This window comes from Urocitellus parryii, chromosome 5 (genome assembly GCF_045843805.1).
Source record: "Urocitellus parryii isolate mUroPar1 chromosome 5, mUroPar1.hap1, whole genome shotgun sequence".
In the NCBI taxonomy this organism is placed as follows: domain Eukaryota; kingdom Metazoa; phylum Chordata; class Mammalia; order Rodentia; family Sciuridae; genus Urocitellus; species Urocitellus parryii.
The window spans coordinates 417,520-432,438 of NC_135535.1; the positions used below are offsets into that span (position 1 = coordinate 417,520).

The 14,919-nt window shown below is 56.7% G+C and overlaps 2 protein-coding genes across 2 annotated transcripts; both read right to left on the minus strand.

Moving 5' to 3' along the window:
• Positions 1–3,097: 3,097 nt before the first annotated feature.
• Miox (myo-inositol oxygenase) lies at positions 3,098–5,243 on the minus strand. The gene is made up of 10 exons (XM_026413598.1): positions 5,229–5,243; positions 4,773–4,853; positions 4,523–4,603; positions 4,206–4,368; positions 3,979–4,046; positions 3,776–3,885; positions 3,634–3,701; positions 3,497–3,546; positions 3,289–3,401; positions 3,098–3,206 (listed from the first exon to the last, which is right to left on the minus strand). The coding sequence occupies exons 1-10, from the start codon at positions 5,241–5,243 to the stop codon at positions 3,098–3,100; spliced, it is 858 nt and encodes a 285-aa protein (XP_026269383.1).
• Positions 5,244–9,081: 3,838 nt separating this feature from the next.
• Positions 9,082–10,159, minus strand: Adm2 (adrenomedullin 2). Its single transcript, XM_026413603.1, has 2 exons — positions 10,044–10,159; positions 9,082–9,459 (listed from the first exon to the last, which is right to left on the minus strand). Exons 1-2 carry the CDS (start codon positions 10,157–10,159, stop codon positions 9,123–9,125), a joined length of 453 nt encoding a protein of 150 aa, XP_026269388.1. The 3' UTR covers positions 9,082–9,122.
• Between the last annotated feature and the right edge of the window lie 4,760 nt (positions 10,160–14,919).

Below are 14,919 nucleotides of genomic sequence, written 5' to 3' on the forward strand. Positions count from 1 at the left end.
GAATGTTTTGATTTTTGTTGTTGTTGTTGTTGTTTTGTCTTGGTGCTGGGAATTGAACCCAGGGCCTCAAGCATGCCAGACAAGTGCTCACCACTGAGCTACACTTCAGCTCTCATGCATGATCTTGGAGCATGATCTATTTTCACTTGGAAAATGTTGATTGATTGAGTTATAAACTCTTCCAAACACTGACATGTTTCATGGCATATGTCAAAGAAATCAGTCATCAATATCATTGCCAGTTACATCAGGGAAATCTTCAGCTACTCAGAGGCTATCAAGGTCAATGGTGGTGGACATACTTCTCCTAAACCTTGATTTTGATTGAAAATTCCTCTTTATCATTGGCCAGAGATGCTGTGGCTGTTTTCCTTGCCGTGAGAGACCACTTCGCTCTTTCTCAAGAAGCTATCTGCCAACACCTGGACGGGATCACTGTGGTTCGTCTGTCATTGGTCATTCTAGTTGTCCACTGGCCACTCGGTCACACCTGAGCACTCCTACCAGGCCACAGTCTATGGAGATTCAGTGCAAGGGCTTTTGCCCCTTCCCGTCGCGTGGCACAGAAGCCTCAAGGAGGGAGGTTGCTTTTTCTTCTTTTGAGGCAGGGACCTGCAACCTGGCCAGGCTGGTCTTGAACTCCTGACCGCCAGCCATACTCCCACCTCAGCCTCCCAGATGCCGGGACTATGGGTGCACCACAGCAAGGATGGAGATTTCACAATATTAATAACTTGCAGCTTCATCCAAGGCAAAACTGATCTCTGTCAGCCTCAAGTGCCTGGCCTCAAAGAAGAGCATACCTAGCTATCAGAGCCATCGTTCCAGGTGTGCAGGCAGGTTCATCATCAATGAGAGAGTGTTCTGTGAAGAAAGAAGCACAGTGTCCTGTGAAGTGTCCCCGGCCACACAGACCCTGCGAGGAAATGAGCGGAGACCAGGGGCTGCAGCCAGGTCTGCCCAGGAAGAGCTGGAGGAGGGGCAACAGCCCGCAGCAGCAAGGGTGCAGGGACACTGGCGCCCGTGGGGCAGAGCCAAGCCTCGCCCCTCTCTGTAGGCTCCGAGTTGCCCCAGAGACTGGAGACCTGATGTTCCCCTGAAGTGGACAGAAACATGGGGCCCTGGCCCTGTTGCCCTCCCAAGCAGACTCGGGGCAAGTCCGCCAGCTTTTCATTCTGTGACTAAAGGACCTGACAAGAATCACCCAGAGGGGGGCTGGGTGTGGCTCAGGGCCGAGCGCTTGCCTCCCACGTGTGAGGCACTGGGTTTGGTCCTCAGCACCACCTAAAAATAAATAAATGAAATAAAGATATTGTGTTCATTTACAACTAAAAATTATTTAGAAAAAAAGGAATTAATCAGAGGAAGAAAAGTTTATTTTGGCTCATAGTTTCAGAGGTCCGGTCCACGGTCAGCTGACTTCACAGCTCTGGGCCTAGGGGGAGGCAGAACATCGAGGCAGGAAAGTGTGGCAAGGGGAGCAGCTCAGCTCCTGGCAGCCAGCAAGCAGAGAGAGTTTGGTGCCAGGAGCCTGGGGTGATATGACCCCCAAAGACACAACCCCAGTGACCTGCTTTCTCTGGCTGCCCCACCTGCCTACAGTTACCACCCATTAATCCATTCAAATTAATTAATCCATCACCTGGATTAATCCACCGATGAGGTTTGGGCTCTCACAATCTGGTCATGTCACCTCTGAACATTCCTGCATCTCACACTTGAGCTTTCTAGGGACACCTCACGTCCAAACCATAATTCTGCAGCTATTACCAAGGCAACAGGTTTAACATTAGGGTCTGCCAGGGGGCACCAAGGGGCTCTGTAGGGGTGGGCCACAGCCAGGATCATGCTATATCCAACGGGATCCAATTAAGGCTGAATGCTACATTCTGAAAATGGACCAGCAGATCCCCCATCAAGCCCCTGGAACTTGCCAGCTGCGGCATGACTTGGAAGAAGTCTCTGGGCAGAGGGGAAGGATCTCAGACAAGAAGATCGTCCTGGATGATCTGGGTGGGCCGTTAATGCCTTCCAGGTGTCATGAGAGTCGCTGAGGAGGGGCTGGGGGCATAGCTCAGTGGCCGAGCGCTTGCCTAGCATAGGTGAGGACTGGGTTTCATCCCCAGCACCACATAAAAATAAATGAATAGAATAAAGGTGTCATAAAAAAACTTTAAAAAAACGAGACACTGAGGAAATAGATCTTCTGCACACTGGTACATCCAGGGAAAGACCCGGCATTTATCTGTTTACCTGTCTCCTGGGCTAACAGTCCCACTGGGCAAAAAACAAGGCACACAGGAGGACGCTTCCCAGCTGAAGTGTTCCCACAGATAAGCCAGGAAGTTTCCCACCAGCACAAGGCAGTGCTGTGTGCCTCCTGGGAAAGAAATGCAGCCACAAGAGAGCCCTCTTGCCCCCAGTGAATCTGACGAAGTCCCTAAAGTCACCCTCTGGTCAGCAGGAAGAGAGGAAAATGCCAAAGTCCTGAGACCACCAGGACCAGCAACCTCTGTCTTCAGATGACCCCCAGACGACACTGGCAGAGTCTCTGGACCACGAGGAAGGTCGGCAGGGCTAGAGTGTGTCAGGGAGGGGTGTGCGTGTGCCAGGAGGCCATGGAGACGCCAGCCCTGGTGGGCTGCACGGTGGGCAGAGGGGCTGGGGACCCACCTGGGCTCACAGGTGTGGCCTCGCAGCAGCCCACCTGCGCCCTGGGTGGCTGCTGCCTGCCATGCCTTTTCTTCGCCATCAGGCTTCCCTCTTACACTAAGGGAGCCACGCCCAGGGGACCTGGAGACTATTTCTAGAACGAGGGGCTGAGCTGGACACCAGAGCCAGGAGGACGAGCAGGACGTTCAGGTGCCTGCGTCCCTTTGGAGGCCCATCCCAGCTGTCAAACAGGCCCAGGCCTCCGTGAAAGGTCAGACTCACAGGCTCTTTCAAATCCTTTATTGTGACCAGGCCTAGGAGCCAGAAGGGGTAGTGACTGAAGGTGGGTGTGTGGGGTCCTCCGTGAGGCTGGAGTGGGCCTTCCTGGTGCCTGACCGTGGCCAGGCCCCAGGCCAGTTCAGCAGGGCCCGGGCCGGCAGGCCAGTCACCAGCTCAGGATCCCCGGGCAGTACTTGTCGATGAGCTCCTGGTAGTAGGGCCGCAGCTGGTCCACGTCCGGCAGGTCAGGGCACTTGGTGTACAGGTCAAACTTGCTGCAGCAGGAGAGGGGCAGTGAGCCTCCTGAAGCAGCCCTCAGGCCACCACCCCCTTCGCCTCCCCCAGGAGAGGCCTCACTTAAACTCCTGCACCCAGGGCAGCATGTCCAGGTCTCGCTGGCTGCACAGCTGCCTGTAGTCGCCGCCCGTGTGCCACGGGTAGAAAGAGTGGAACCTGATCATGTAGAAGGCCTGCAGAGGCCACACCAGAGAGCTCAGCCCCAGTCCAGCTGGGGGGAGCCGGATGGTGCTGGGCGGGATTCCGGGCCAGTCCCTCCCCCACCTACCTCCGGAGGCAGGGAGAACTTGTTGAACCTCATCATCTGGTATAAGTACTCTGCAGGAGACAGGGCCTCACTGCCAAGCACTGAGCACAGCCGGCCACCTTGTGGCACCCACGCTGCCCACCTCTAACGGGACTCACCATCATGGCCCCAGGACATGAGGACGTTCTCGAGCCCACAGTGGGGCTGGTACATGCCAAGTTCTGAGCTGCAGTGAGAGATGCACATGAGGAGGGCACAGGGTGGCCTGGGAAGGGTGGGCCAGCCCCGGGGTAGGGTCACCTGTATCGAGGGTCCCAGAGGTCTGGGTTCTCCTGGAAGGTAGAGTCACGGAACACCACAGAGGCCTGGGGACGGCAGCCAACAGGGAAGGTGTCTCCGACGACTGCCCACTGGGAAGGCATGGCCAGCAGTGGGCAGGGGGCACACAATTGACCCGAGAGCTGAGACGGCCCTCACCCCCACCTCCAACTCCCAGCCCTCACCTGGGGCTCTCCCCAAAGAGCCAGGACCTTTCCCAGGTCATGCAGGAGCCCAACAAGGTGGAACCAGTCTGGGGGAAAAGGACATGATGAATGGGGAGGCTGCCGGAACCCGGGGGGGTGCCAGGCCCTGGGCTGAGAGCCCAAACCCCAGGGCCTGCTGCCCCTGGATGGGTCCTACCTTCCAGGGTGGAGGGACACCCCGCCCCACCACAGCTGGAAGGTTGTACCCTTGTCTGGGTGGGCCTTTCGAATGCCCTCTGCTGTCTGGAAGGCATGGAAGGAGTTGGGGAAGTCCACATCTGGGTCCGACTCATCCACCAGGCTGTCCAGCATGTCCACAGCCTCCATGACAGTCATTTTATTGCAGGAGAAGCTCCCGAACTGGGTGTGCTGGGTGAAAGGGAGAAGTCCGTCCCTCATAGAGTCAAGGAACCAGAAGAGGCTCAGGGGGCTGCAGGACAGGGCCATCTACAAGGCCCTCTCTGTCCATTCTGGGCACCAGGCTGAGGGTGGAGGGTTTGCACAGGTGGCAGGGTGCCAGCACCTTCTTCCTGACGAAGTCCACAGTCTGGTGGGTATGCATGAGCTTGTAGGTAGCAAAGACACGGTCCAGAAGAGGGCCCGACTGCAAGTCAGATGGTCAGCTGAGGCTATGTGTCAGGCCGGGAGGACAGCCTCCTTCCCCAAGGCCAGGCCCCACAAGACGTGAGCTGCCCCAAGCACACCCCTCTAGCTGTGGGAAGGGGCATGGGTAGGGGCTGGGCTAGAGGGGACAGACAGGGAGGAGTCCTCACAGTGTAGTTTCGGAAGCTGCCCTGGTCTTTGGCGGCCTCTGTGCCCATGTCAGGTCGGTAGACGAGGGAAGGATCGGGGCCCTGGTGGAGGGGGGATTTGAACCGTTTCACCATCATGCCAGCCCCACGAGGAAGCAAGGACATCCCCATGGGACTGGAGCTGCTGGAGGCCAGTGATGGAGCTGAGGGCACCCCCCGCACCGGCCTCAGTGACTCCCTGGGTCCTATCTGCTGAGGAGAGCTGATGTCTGCTTCCAGGTGGAGGGGAGCTGGGCGGGAGCAGCAGCCCCGCTGGGCATCCTTGCAGGATGGAAGCTGCTTTTAGGAAGCCGGAGTTCATCAGGGAGCCTGGGGGCTAGGGGCTGCTGACCCCTGCCGCATCTGGACCTGAATGAACAGGGCTAGCAGGAGCCAGCTGGAAGAGGGTGGAGCCCCAGAACCGGGTGGGGAACTCACCACAACCACCTTCATCCTGAGAGGGTGCGCTGGCAGGCTGGCAGGTTGGCGAGAGATCTACCAGGTGCCTCTATATAGGCCCCCAGGTTACATAAGTGACCGACACTATTTGCCCCTTGATCTTGGCCCTGGGTAATGAGTGACTACTGCCTTCCTCCTGGCCTCAGCAAATTAATGTGTCAGCAGGGGAGCAGCCCCCCCAGCAGTCTGGCCCCTCTCCCTGACTTCACCCTCCCCTGTTCTCAAGTCACTGACTTGCCTGGACACCAGGCACTGCTCTCTGCAGTCCAGCTCTCTCTGCACCTCCCTGTCTGCAGTGGACCCCTCCCAACACAAGGTGCAGACCCTAGACCCTATCCTAAGGTGCAAACTCCCCCATACTTTATCCTCAGGGCACCTATGGATTATGGGTGAGGCAGCCTTGTTGGAGAAAAAACGATCCTAAGGCTGGTGGTACAGCTCAGTGGCAGAGTGCTTGCCCAGTGTGCGCAAAGCCCTGCATTCATTCCCAGCACTGCAAAAGGAAGAAAGAATGAGGAGGAAGGAAGGATCATTCTGACAGTTATTATGCGGGTAAGGAAAACTTTATTGAAGACAGTTGCAACGGGAGAGTGAGACAGAGCACGACCAAGACTGCCGGGAGGCACAGTCAGTGAGCACAGACGGCTGAGGCACCAAGGGAGCAGGCCTGACCAAGGCCTAACCGGGTTCTTGCTGGAGGCAGATGGGTGATCAGATTCGAGGGTGGAGGATTCCCCATAAACCGATTTAGGATTCTTGCTCACCCAGCAAGGCCCAGCCAGCACATGGCCAAGTTCAGGTCTAGTCCTGAAGAGGCCTTAGGGCAGCCTTCTGAAGTGTCCAGCTCCTGGGGAAATGGCTCCATAAGCCAATAGCACTGACCAGGGCTCAAATGCATTTCATGGTCCACTGGCTCTGAGGACACAGCAGGGACCAAGCGAACAGAAATACCTGCCTAAGAAGCCACATGCTGGGAGCATCAGAGAGGGAAGGGACATAGTAGAGACTGAAGGGTGGGGACCTTGAAGGCCAGTGTCACCCATTCAATGGGCTCCTCCGGCAGCTGTGCTGAGAAGAGGTGGTAGGAGAGACCCCCCCACACCCTCACCACTGAAAATGACTGTTCTGCTCATCCTTTGCTGATTTGCCTGGGGTATGTGTTTCCCCTGTCTCCTCCCACTGGAGCCTCAGCCCAGAAGGGCCTGTCTGGACTCTTGGACATTCCTGCATGCTCCATGCTCAGTTCACACTAGGCAGGATGGGGGTGACAGCCTCCAGCAGGCTAGAGCCATCTCCCTCAAAGCAGGTGGTGCCTCAAAGCAGGAAGGAGCGGCATCTGGATAGGATTCTGAGGAGGGGCCAATAAGGTTAGAACACTTCAATAGCTGGACGTGCGCTGGGAAAGCCCATGGGGTAGGGCAGGCAGCACTGCTGCTGGAACTCCACAGGGGAGGCAGGGGATAGCCAAGTGTCGCTGTCATACCAGATGCACGGCTGTGGGTCATGACAGGCCACCTTCTGACACTGCATGGCTGGCCAGGAGGGCAAGTTGTCCCACTTCAGGGAAAAGCCCTGGGGGACCTACAGCCCACGTCCAGGTCCGGAGGAGGCAAGGTGTCACCCAGAAGAGGGTCTGGGGGAGGCTGAAGGAGTCCATGAAGAGGGAACATCTTGTACTGAAGAACAGACCTCACAGGCCCAGAAGGTGTGTGCTGGACTCTGCCTAGTGCCCAGGAGCCTGGGAGGGGGTCTTGGTAGAGAGAGTGCCTGTCTCTTCCCAGCTCACTCTGGACCCCTTGCCTTCACTCCAGGACCTCACACTGTGTCCTCACTGTCCATCTGCCTCTGTCAACACCATTCTGTGGCAGCAGGGCACATGACCCTGGAGCCCAGGCTGCTGGCCTCTTGTGGGGTGGCTATTGCAGCCACACCTTCCATGGGTCTGGGGCCTTACACCCTCTGCTCCTTTCTCTGGGGAGCCTTGGAGGAAGCTGAGACAATGGCTTCTGTTCTCATGCAGCAATTTTAAAAAATGAATCATTAAAAAAATCCATCCCAGCCCAGTGGTCACTTATAATCCCAGCGACAAGGTGAGTTAATGCTGCAAGTGACCCTCGAGCTAGAAGAGCATCTATCTTGGGGGTACAGAAAGCCCAAGGGGCAGGTCTGTTGGTGACCCTGAGAGCCAGTTCTGTGGTGGGCACTGCAGTGACCAGAAGCACATGTCTCACCTCAGTGTGGCTACCTCTAGAGTTGGGGTAAGGAAGTGCCCCTGCCAGGTGGCTGTGAGCTGAGGGTGGTGCCAGGTGGCTGTGAGCTGAGGGTGGCGCTGGCAAGCATTTGCACGTCAAGTGCTGTGTGAGTGCCGATAAGTGAAGCAGAATGGCTTTGGGGCTCGAGCGACCCACCTGCGAAGGCCCCATCTGGGGCAGGGGGAGCTCTGCTCCTTGGCTGTGGTTCTCTATCACTTGAGGCTGCTTCTCCCCCTACCCAGGCTCTGGCTGGGTGTGGAGGAGCACTCAGCCTCCACCATCCCACACGGGTCCTGCTGTGTGCCCCACAGGGTGGAGGGGGGTGGGGAGCCAGTATTGCTGTGAGGTTCAACCTGATTTGGGTTGGATCTTTCTCTTTCTTTTTAAAAAATATTTATTTTTAGTTGTAGTTGGATACAATATCTTTATTAATTAATTTATTTATTATGAGGCTCGAATCCAGGGCCTTGCATGTGCTAGGTGAGCGCTCTACTGCTGAGCTACAACCCCAGCCTGGATCTGTCGCTTTCTTTTTGTTCCTTTTTATAAACTTTAGGGTTCGGTTTTTTTGCTGGGGTTGGTACCAGGGATTGAACCCAGGGACACTATACCACTGAGCTGCATGTCCAGCCCCTTTTATTTTTTGTTTTAAGACAGGGTCTCCCTAAGCTGCACAGTGTGGACTTGAATTTGTGATCCTCCTGCTCAGAGTCGTTGGGATTATAAGTGACCACCACCCCACTGGGCTGGGGTGGATTTTTTTTTTAATGATTCCTTTTTAAAAATAACTTTATTTTATTTATTTTTAAACAAATAAAGCTGAGGCTCAAACCCAGTGCATGCGAGACAAGCATTTCACCATGAGCTACAGCCCCAGTCCCTGGGGTGGATCTCAGTTGGCCTAATTGGAGTTGGGAAGGGGTGACTCTGCTCCTCCCCAGAATGACCCAGGAGTGTCCCCGAGCCCCTTCCCCCCCTGCCCCCCTGGGATCCAGGTGGAGTCTCCATCATCACCTCAGCTTTGACTCCACTGATGGTAACTGGAGCCCTGGGGGTCCCTTGCGACCTCTTCCCTCACCTCAACTCTGAGAACCGTGATATCAGAGTCTGCCCTACTGCCCCCCCCCCCGGGTCTCAGGGAACATGGGGAAGGACTCTTCCAGGGAGGCACAACAAGCACAGAGGGCAGGAGAGCAGCAAGGGCCTCCCTGCCAGAGGGCTGCAGGGAAGAAGCCTCTGGAAACACATCAACTGCTCTTCCCCTTTCCCAGAGGGGGCCGGCCCCCTGTTCAGGACTGTGGCTGAGGCTCCATGTCCCTGAGAGACCCCTTCTCTCTGAAGCCCCGTTTGGCAACTGATGCTGCCAGCCACCTCTGCCCAGCACTTGTTCCCTGAGTGTGCACAGTTCAGAGATGCACAAGCTGGGGCACACAGATGGTGCATGTAGACACACGACACATCCACACGGGTTTAGGGTCCAAGCCTGCAGGTGCAGGTGCTCAGGTCCAGCTGCTTGAAAGGGCTCCAAAGGGCTGGACCAGGGCAGGGGCTTAGCTGCAGCTCTGGGGTCAGTACCACACTCCGGCTGGGTGGGATGGGCAGGGGCGTGCCAGGATGCACTTCAACCATAGCTGTGGGGGCTGCTGGGGTCCACAGGTGCTAAGTCCCGCCGGCCAGCTGGCCCTACCAGCTTCCAGAGGCGGTGGCTGAGGTTCTGCACCTGGCAGGTGCCTAGCATACAGCCAACCCGCAGGAGCTGGGCTTGGGGCCTTCGGGATCCCAAGTGTCGCCGGGGACCTGAGTGCCGTCGACCACCATCCTGGAGAGGCCGACCCAGAGTGGGAGCCAGGCTGGCCCTCCCCTGTGGCTGGGGAGCCTGATGAGGCTTCCAGACCACAGGCAGGGGTGCAGGGTGCTGGGGCTGCTGGCCACCGGGAAGAATCTGAGCTGAAGGCTCTCTGCAGAGGGGAAAGGATCATGTAAACTTTAAGGGCTCAGCCTTTCAGAAACCCCCAAACCCAACCACTTTCTTCTCACTGCAGGCCTAGAGTCATTGACAGGGAAGCCCACAGCTTCCCCTACAGCCTGGCAGAGGACCAGGGGAAGCCCAGGGGACCCTGCCCCCACCCCCCCACTGCCTGGGGCACAGCCAGGGGAAGCCCACCATACCTCAGAGCTCAGTCCTGGTAAGTTGACCATTTCAGGAGCAAAAGTCACATGTCCCACTAACAGCACCTCCCTGGGCAAAGGGCACCCAGGCACCCTGTTGACCCCTCTGAGCCCTCCCTTTAGGGTGATCAGGGGCCAACAGGCTTGGGGATGCCTCCAAGTCTCACCTCCCCCAGCAGACCCCTCTGGTGGAGGGGCTGCTCTGTGGGTGTGTGTGTGGGGGGTGGGGGCAAAGGAAGCTGACCCGCTCAGGAAACGCTGAAGGTGTGGCGGGGGGCCTCTGATTTAGGAGATGAACCCTAGTGAGGGGGTTCTCAACCGGGAGATGTGGGGGGCACATAGGTTTTCAGAGCTGTTGGAGCCCAGCACTCACCTGGGTTTGGAGAACCGCGAGCCCCAGCCCAGGCCGCCAGACAGCGCGCCAGGGAGCTGCAGGTAGAGGAGGCTGATGCAACCCAGGGTGACCGTGACCGCCAGGAGCCGGGCCATGGCGGGCGGGGCTGGGGAGGGAGCGGGTGGTGAGCCCAGCAACTGGGGACTGTCTTGGACTCCATCACCCTCATCAGCGTGCACAGTGGGGATCCCTTGAAAACCCGGGGGCGCCTGGTGTGGGCGTGCGTCTGCTGGGTACCTGTGTGGGTCCGGGCGTCCAACGGGCAGATGTATCTGGGGTCTTTTGGCGGATCCCGGAGCGTGGAGCGAACTGGGCTGGGCTGCCCTGGGGTCTCCTCGGTCAGTTCCCAGTCGGACTTAATGCCTGGGTCCGCGCCTCAGGGCTCCACTGCTACTCCAGCGCTAAATAGGCTTTGGAGCAGGAGGCGGAGTCCGACGCGCCGATGGGCGGGGCGCCCTCCCGGGCTTCCTCCTGGACCTGGTCCTGGGCCGGGTGGACTGCCTAGTGGAGCCCACCTGCTGCCTTTGCCTACTGGTCCGGTGAGCAATGAATGGGCGCAGAAAGGGGCAGCGTGACAAGGGTCACTCATGGGCCCGTCCCTGCTGAGTAGTGCTCGGCGACTGGTCGACTGGTCGGGAACCTGGAGGCTACAGACATCACTCCTGGCACCTTCTGGTGTTGGAATGCAGCCCCAGAGCCTGGTGGGGCCAGACCTCACAGGCTGAAGGGCGGGTGCTGGGGTGTGGCGTACAATCATCTGGCCAGGGCATCCATCCCGTCAACCACCTCCATCTCTCCATGTGACACAAGAGTGCTGGGCAGGCCAGGGTCCTCCGAGGAGACTGATCACTCCTGACCAGGCCATTCCTACCCTTCTGGAGACTCCCTTGAAGCCTACCCTACAGCCCTCTTCACCAAAGTATTGAGTGGTTTTTGTAAGAAATTTAGATTTAAGTCAAGATGCATCTTACTGGAGTGCTGCCCACCCAGAGTCTCTCCCCCAGCTCTAGGCAGGGCCCCATTCCTGACCCTCTCTGTGACACTGTTGTGTACATATGCAATATGACATGAGATATCTGTATGTCTTTCCTACAATTGGTTCTACTCTAATATCCAGGAATTATGTGAGTCCTTATTGATGTGAAATTAGGTGATTTCCAGTTCTTCCATGAGAAAAACCCTGCCACCTCAAATTCACTTGTGCCAAGTGTGTTGTTCTCCACAAAGTTTGCAGCAGTCCACTGTGGATCCTTGAGCACCTGCTGTCATCACCTTCCACTCTGCCAGTCTGATTATCTCGTCACCCTCATGAGTGTTTCACTGCCTGAGCATCTCTATGCCCTTTGTGTTTATTCTCTGTCTCATCCTGTCCCTACTCTCACCCACTCTGTTGGGCTCATCCAAAACCTGGTGGACCACTGTGTGCCTCCTGCTGAGCACACCATGGGTGCTCAACAAACATTTGCTGGATGAATAGTCCAGAAGTGTTGAATGCTGGCCATGCTGGAGAGCTGGGCTTACCTCCTGGGGAACACAGGCAAGCTTGGGCCTTTATTCACCTGTATATTTTTACCAGTTAGATTTGGCAGTGGTCTAATTTATGTAAGAAAAGCAGAGTGGTGGCCAAGAAGACAGGTGAACATGGGTCTGAGGAACCTCTTCCTCCGCTGGGAGGCGGGCAGGAGGGAATGCTGTGATGGCAGGATGAACAGGTCAGGAGACTGGGCAGGACTGGGAGTGGATGAAGAGGCCCTTGGTTTGCTGGCGTAGGCTGCTGGACAGTAGGAAGAGGTTATGCTTTGGATATGCAGAACCCAGCAGAATTGTCTGTCCTATCAGTCTCCAGCCTTGTGGGCCTGAGGCTGTGAAGAGGGCAGGCTGGAACATAGTTTTGGGTTCAGAGATGGAAGGTCCTGGGAACTGCGCTCTCCAGAGAGAATGCAGAGGCAGGTTGGGTGGCTGAAAACAGATTTTTTTTTTTTTGAGAGAGAGAGAGAGAGAGAGAGAATTTTTTAATATTTATTTTTTAGTTTTCAGCAGACACACATCTTTGTTTGTATGTGGTGCTGAGGATCGAACCCGGGCTGCATGCATGCCAGGCGAGCGTGCTACCGCTTGAGCCACATCCCCAGCCCTGAAAACAGAATTTGTCTGCCTGTACTGAAGGGACAGCAGGAACAGTGAGCAGAGGACACAGGTGGAACCAAGTCTGCAGCTCTGCCTCTTCTCACCAGCCCCCACTCCACCCTCAGTAGGTCTCTAAAAATGCTGCCAGCACTACCTTGAGACACAAATGCCTTGGTATTATCCACCCCCCACCAGCACAGAAAAAGTCAACTCCCACCTTTGTCAGGTTTTTACTCTGGGGCAGGTGGAGGTAAGCATCACTAGAGTCACTGTCCATGTCCTTTCTTTCAGACCCTGGGAAAACCGAATGGCTGATACATCCTGGAGCCTAGGTCCTGTCTCTTTGAAAGCCCTCAGTAGTGGGAGTCCTCGGGTCCTCAGGCTCAGTCTGGCATTTGTTATGCCCCCCTTTCCCCCAACGAGATTAGAGGCCCCCACTGGTCCTGTAGCCCCTGAAGTCACATCTTATGGCACCTGCTATATACAGCTGTGCCCCTTAAGGTGAGACTAAATTGTCTCATTTACCCTTAGTCAGGGAAGCTACTTCTGGGAGTGAAAGGCTTTCCACTCCAGCACTACTGGGGGCTTTGTTTGGGGAGTTAAGGTGAGAGAGGAGTTTGATACTGACAGCAACTATTCCACAGAAAGATGGGATTGATGTGGTGGGGCACTGGTAATCAGCCGTGGGAGGTGGGCAGGACAGGTGGGGCATGCGGTGACCCTGGGTGGAGAGTGGGAGCCAATGTGCTTGGGCTCAGTGATGGAGTACACCTCCCTGTTGGTCTTTTTTTCTCTGAGAAGGAAGAGCAGCTGATCATCCCTGAAATATGGGAGGTGGAGACAGAGGACTGAAGTGAGTGCTGACCACATAGCAGCAGGCTGGATAGTGTGTGGGGACCATGTGTCATCTGTGGGTCACTCTGCCCTGGATGATAGTGGGTGTGGACCTTGAGTGTATAGATGGTCAGGACTGTATATTTTTTTTTTTTGAGAGCGGGGGGGGGGGGGGGGGGGAGAATTGGGGATTTAACCCAGGAGGCTTTACCACTGAGCTGTATCTCCCAACCCCTTTTTTTTTTTAAGTATTTTTTTAAAAGAGAGAGAGAGAGAGAGAGAGAGAGAGAGAATTTTTAAAAAATATTTATTTTTTAGTTTTCGGCGGACACAACATCTTTGTTTTTTGTTTTTTTTTTGTATGTGGTGCTGAGGATCGAACCCAGGCTGAGCGCATGCCAGGCGAGTGCGCTACCGCCTGAGCCACATCCTCAGCCCCTCTCCCAACCCTTTTTATTATTTATTTTGAGATAGGGTCTCACTAAGTTGCTTAGGGCCTCACTAAGTTGCTGAGGCTGGCCTTGAACTTGTGATCCTTCTGTCTCAGCCTCCTGAGTCCTGGGATTAGAACATCACAGCTGGCACAAGGTTGGATTTTGTGAGATGGGAATAGTGAGAAAACAGGCAGGAGGCTTCAGATGTTGGCAAGATGATAGGCCATAAAAGGTATGCTGAGTGGGGGTAAAATGACAGATGGAGGAAGCCAAGAGGCTATGGGCTGAGGACAGTGGTTTCCTGGAGGAGACCTGAACCTTCTGGAAGAAAAGGAGGCTCTGGGAACCAGGATCCTGGAGAAGGGGAGAAGGCTGGGCCAGTGGCAGAAAACTTGAAGAGGGAGGGGGGAATTCAAGGAACTCTTATATGGGATGGGGGTCCCTTGGGCCAGGACCACTAGGTGTAGTGGAACTGCACGGGGAGTGGGAAGCAGGGCCTTCAGTCTCCAGGAGGAGAACTAGCTCTGGGCTGAGACATCAGGCCAGACTTGCCCAGGGACGCTTCTCCTCCACAGTCAATGGTGTGGAGAGGACCTGCAGTGATGGAAAACAACTCAAACCAGCTCTGGCAGAAAGGAGGCAGAATAGGGCTGGGACTAGGGCTGTGCCTCAGGGCCAGGGCGGGACCCTGGAGCCACTCCCTCAGCTCATTCATCCTCCTGGGCTGGCTCCTGCGGGTGGAGGAGACCGACGGGCCAGTAGTTTCTGCCTCCAACGGGTCCTGCAACAACCAAACTCATTCAAAAAAAGTCTAGCCCTGTCCCCTGGCCTCCCATATCAAGGATCTGGTGCCTCTCCCAGAGTGTCCCGCCCCTGACTCTAGTGTCCTCTGAGTCAAACCCCGTGGCACGGCAGTGCAGCCCCGGCCAGTCCCTCTCCCTGGGGGCGGTGCGGTCTCCGGGAAAGGTGTCTCACGTTGAAGAAAACATCCGATCTTCACAGCGGAACCTGCCGGACTCCCCTTCCCCCACCGCTCGGCCTGGTCGGGTCCAGCGGCCTCCAGTTTGGGTGTTCTGGTGGGCAGAGCCCGGGCTCCTCCAGTTCGCCTCCGCCTGACACCGCGGAGCCTGCGGACCTCACCCCGACCTCCTAGGGGCGGACCCCGGCCTATCTCCACCCACGTGCGAGGGTCCAGACCGCTAGGTCGGCCCTGACGCCGGCCGTCTCTGGATCACTACCCACCGCCTCCCAGGCTGGGCCTACTGACCCACCCGAGCCGCCGTTCGCGTCATCCGCCCCAGGGGCGGTGCCCGGGGCCCGGGAAGGGACCGAACAGCGCCCTTGGGGCCTGCCCACGCCAGGTGAGCCAATGGGGCGCGCCGTTTCAGGCTCCGCCCATGTGGGCGGGGTGAGGGCGCGCAGGCGCACGGCGCGCCCGGGCGGGCCGGCTGGCTGGGAAG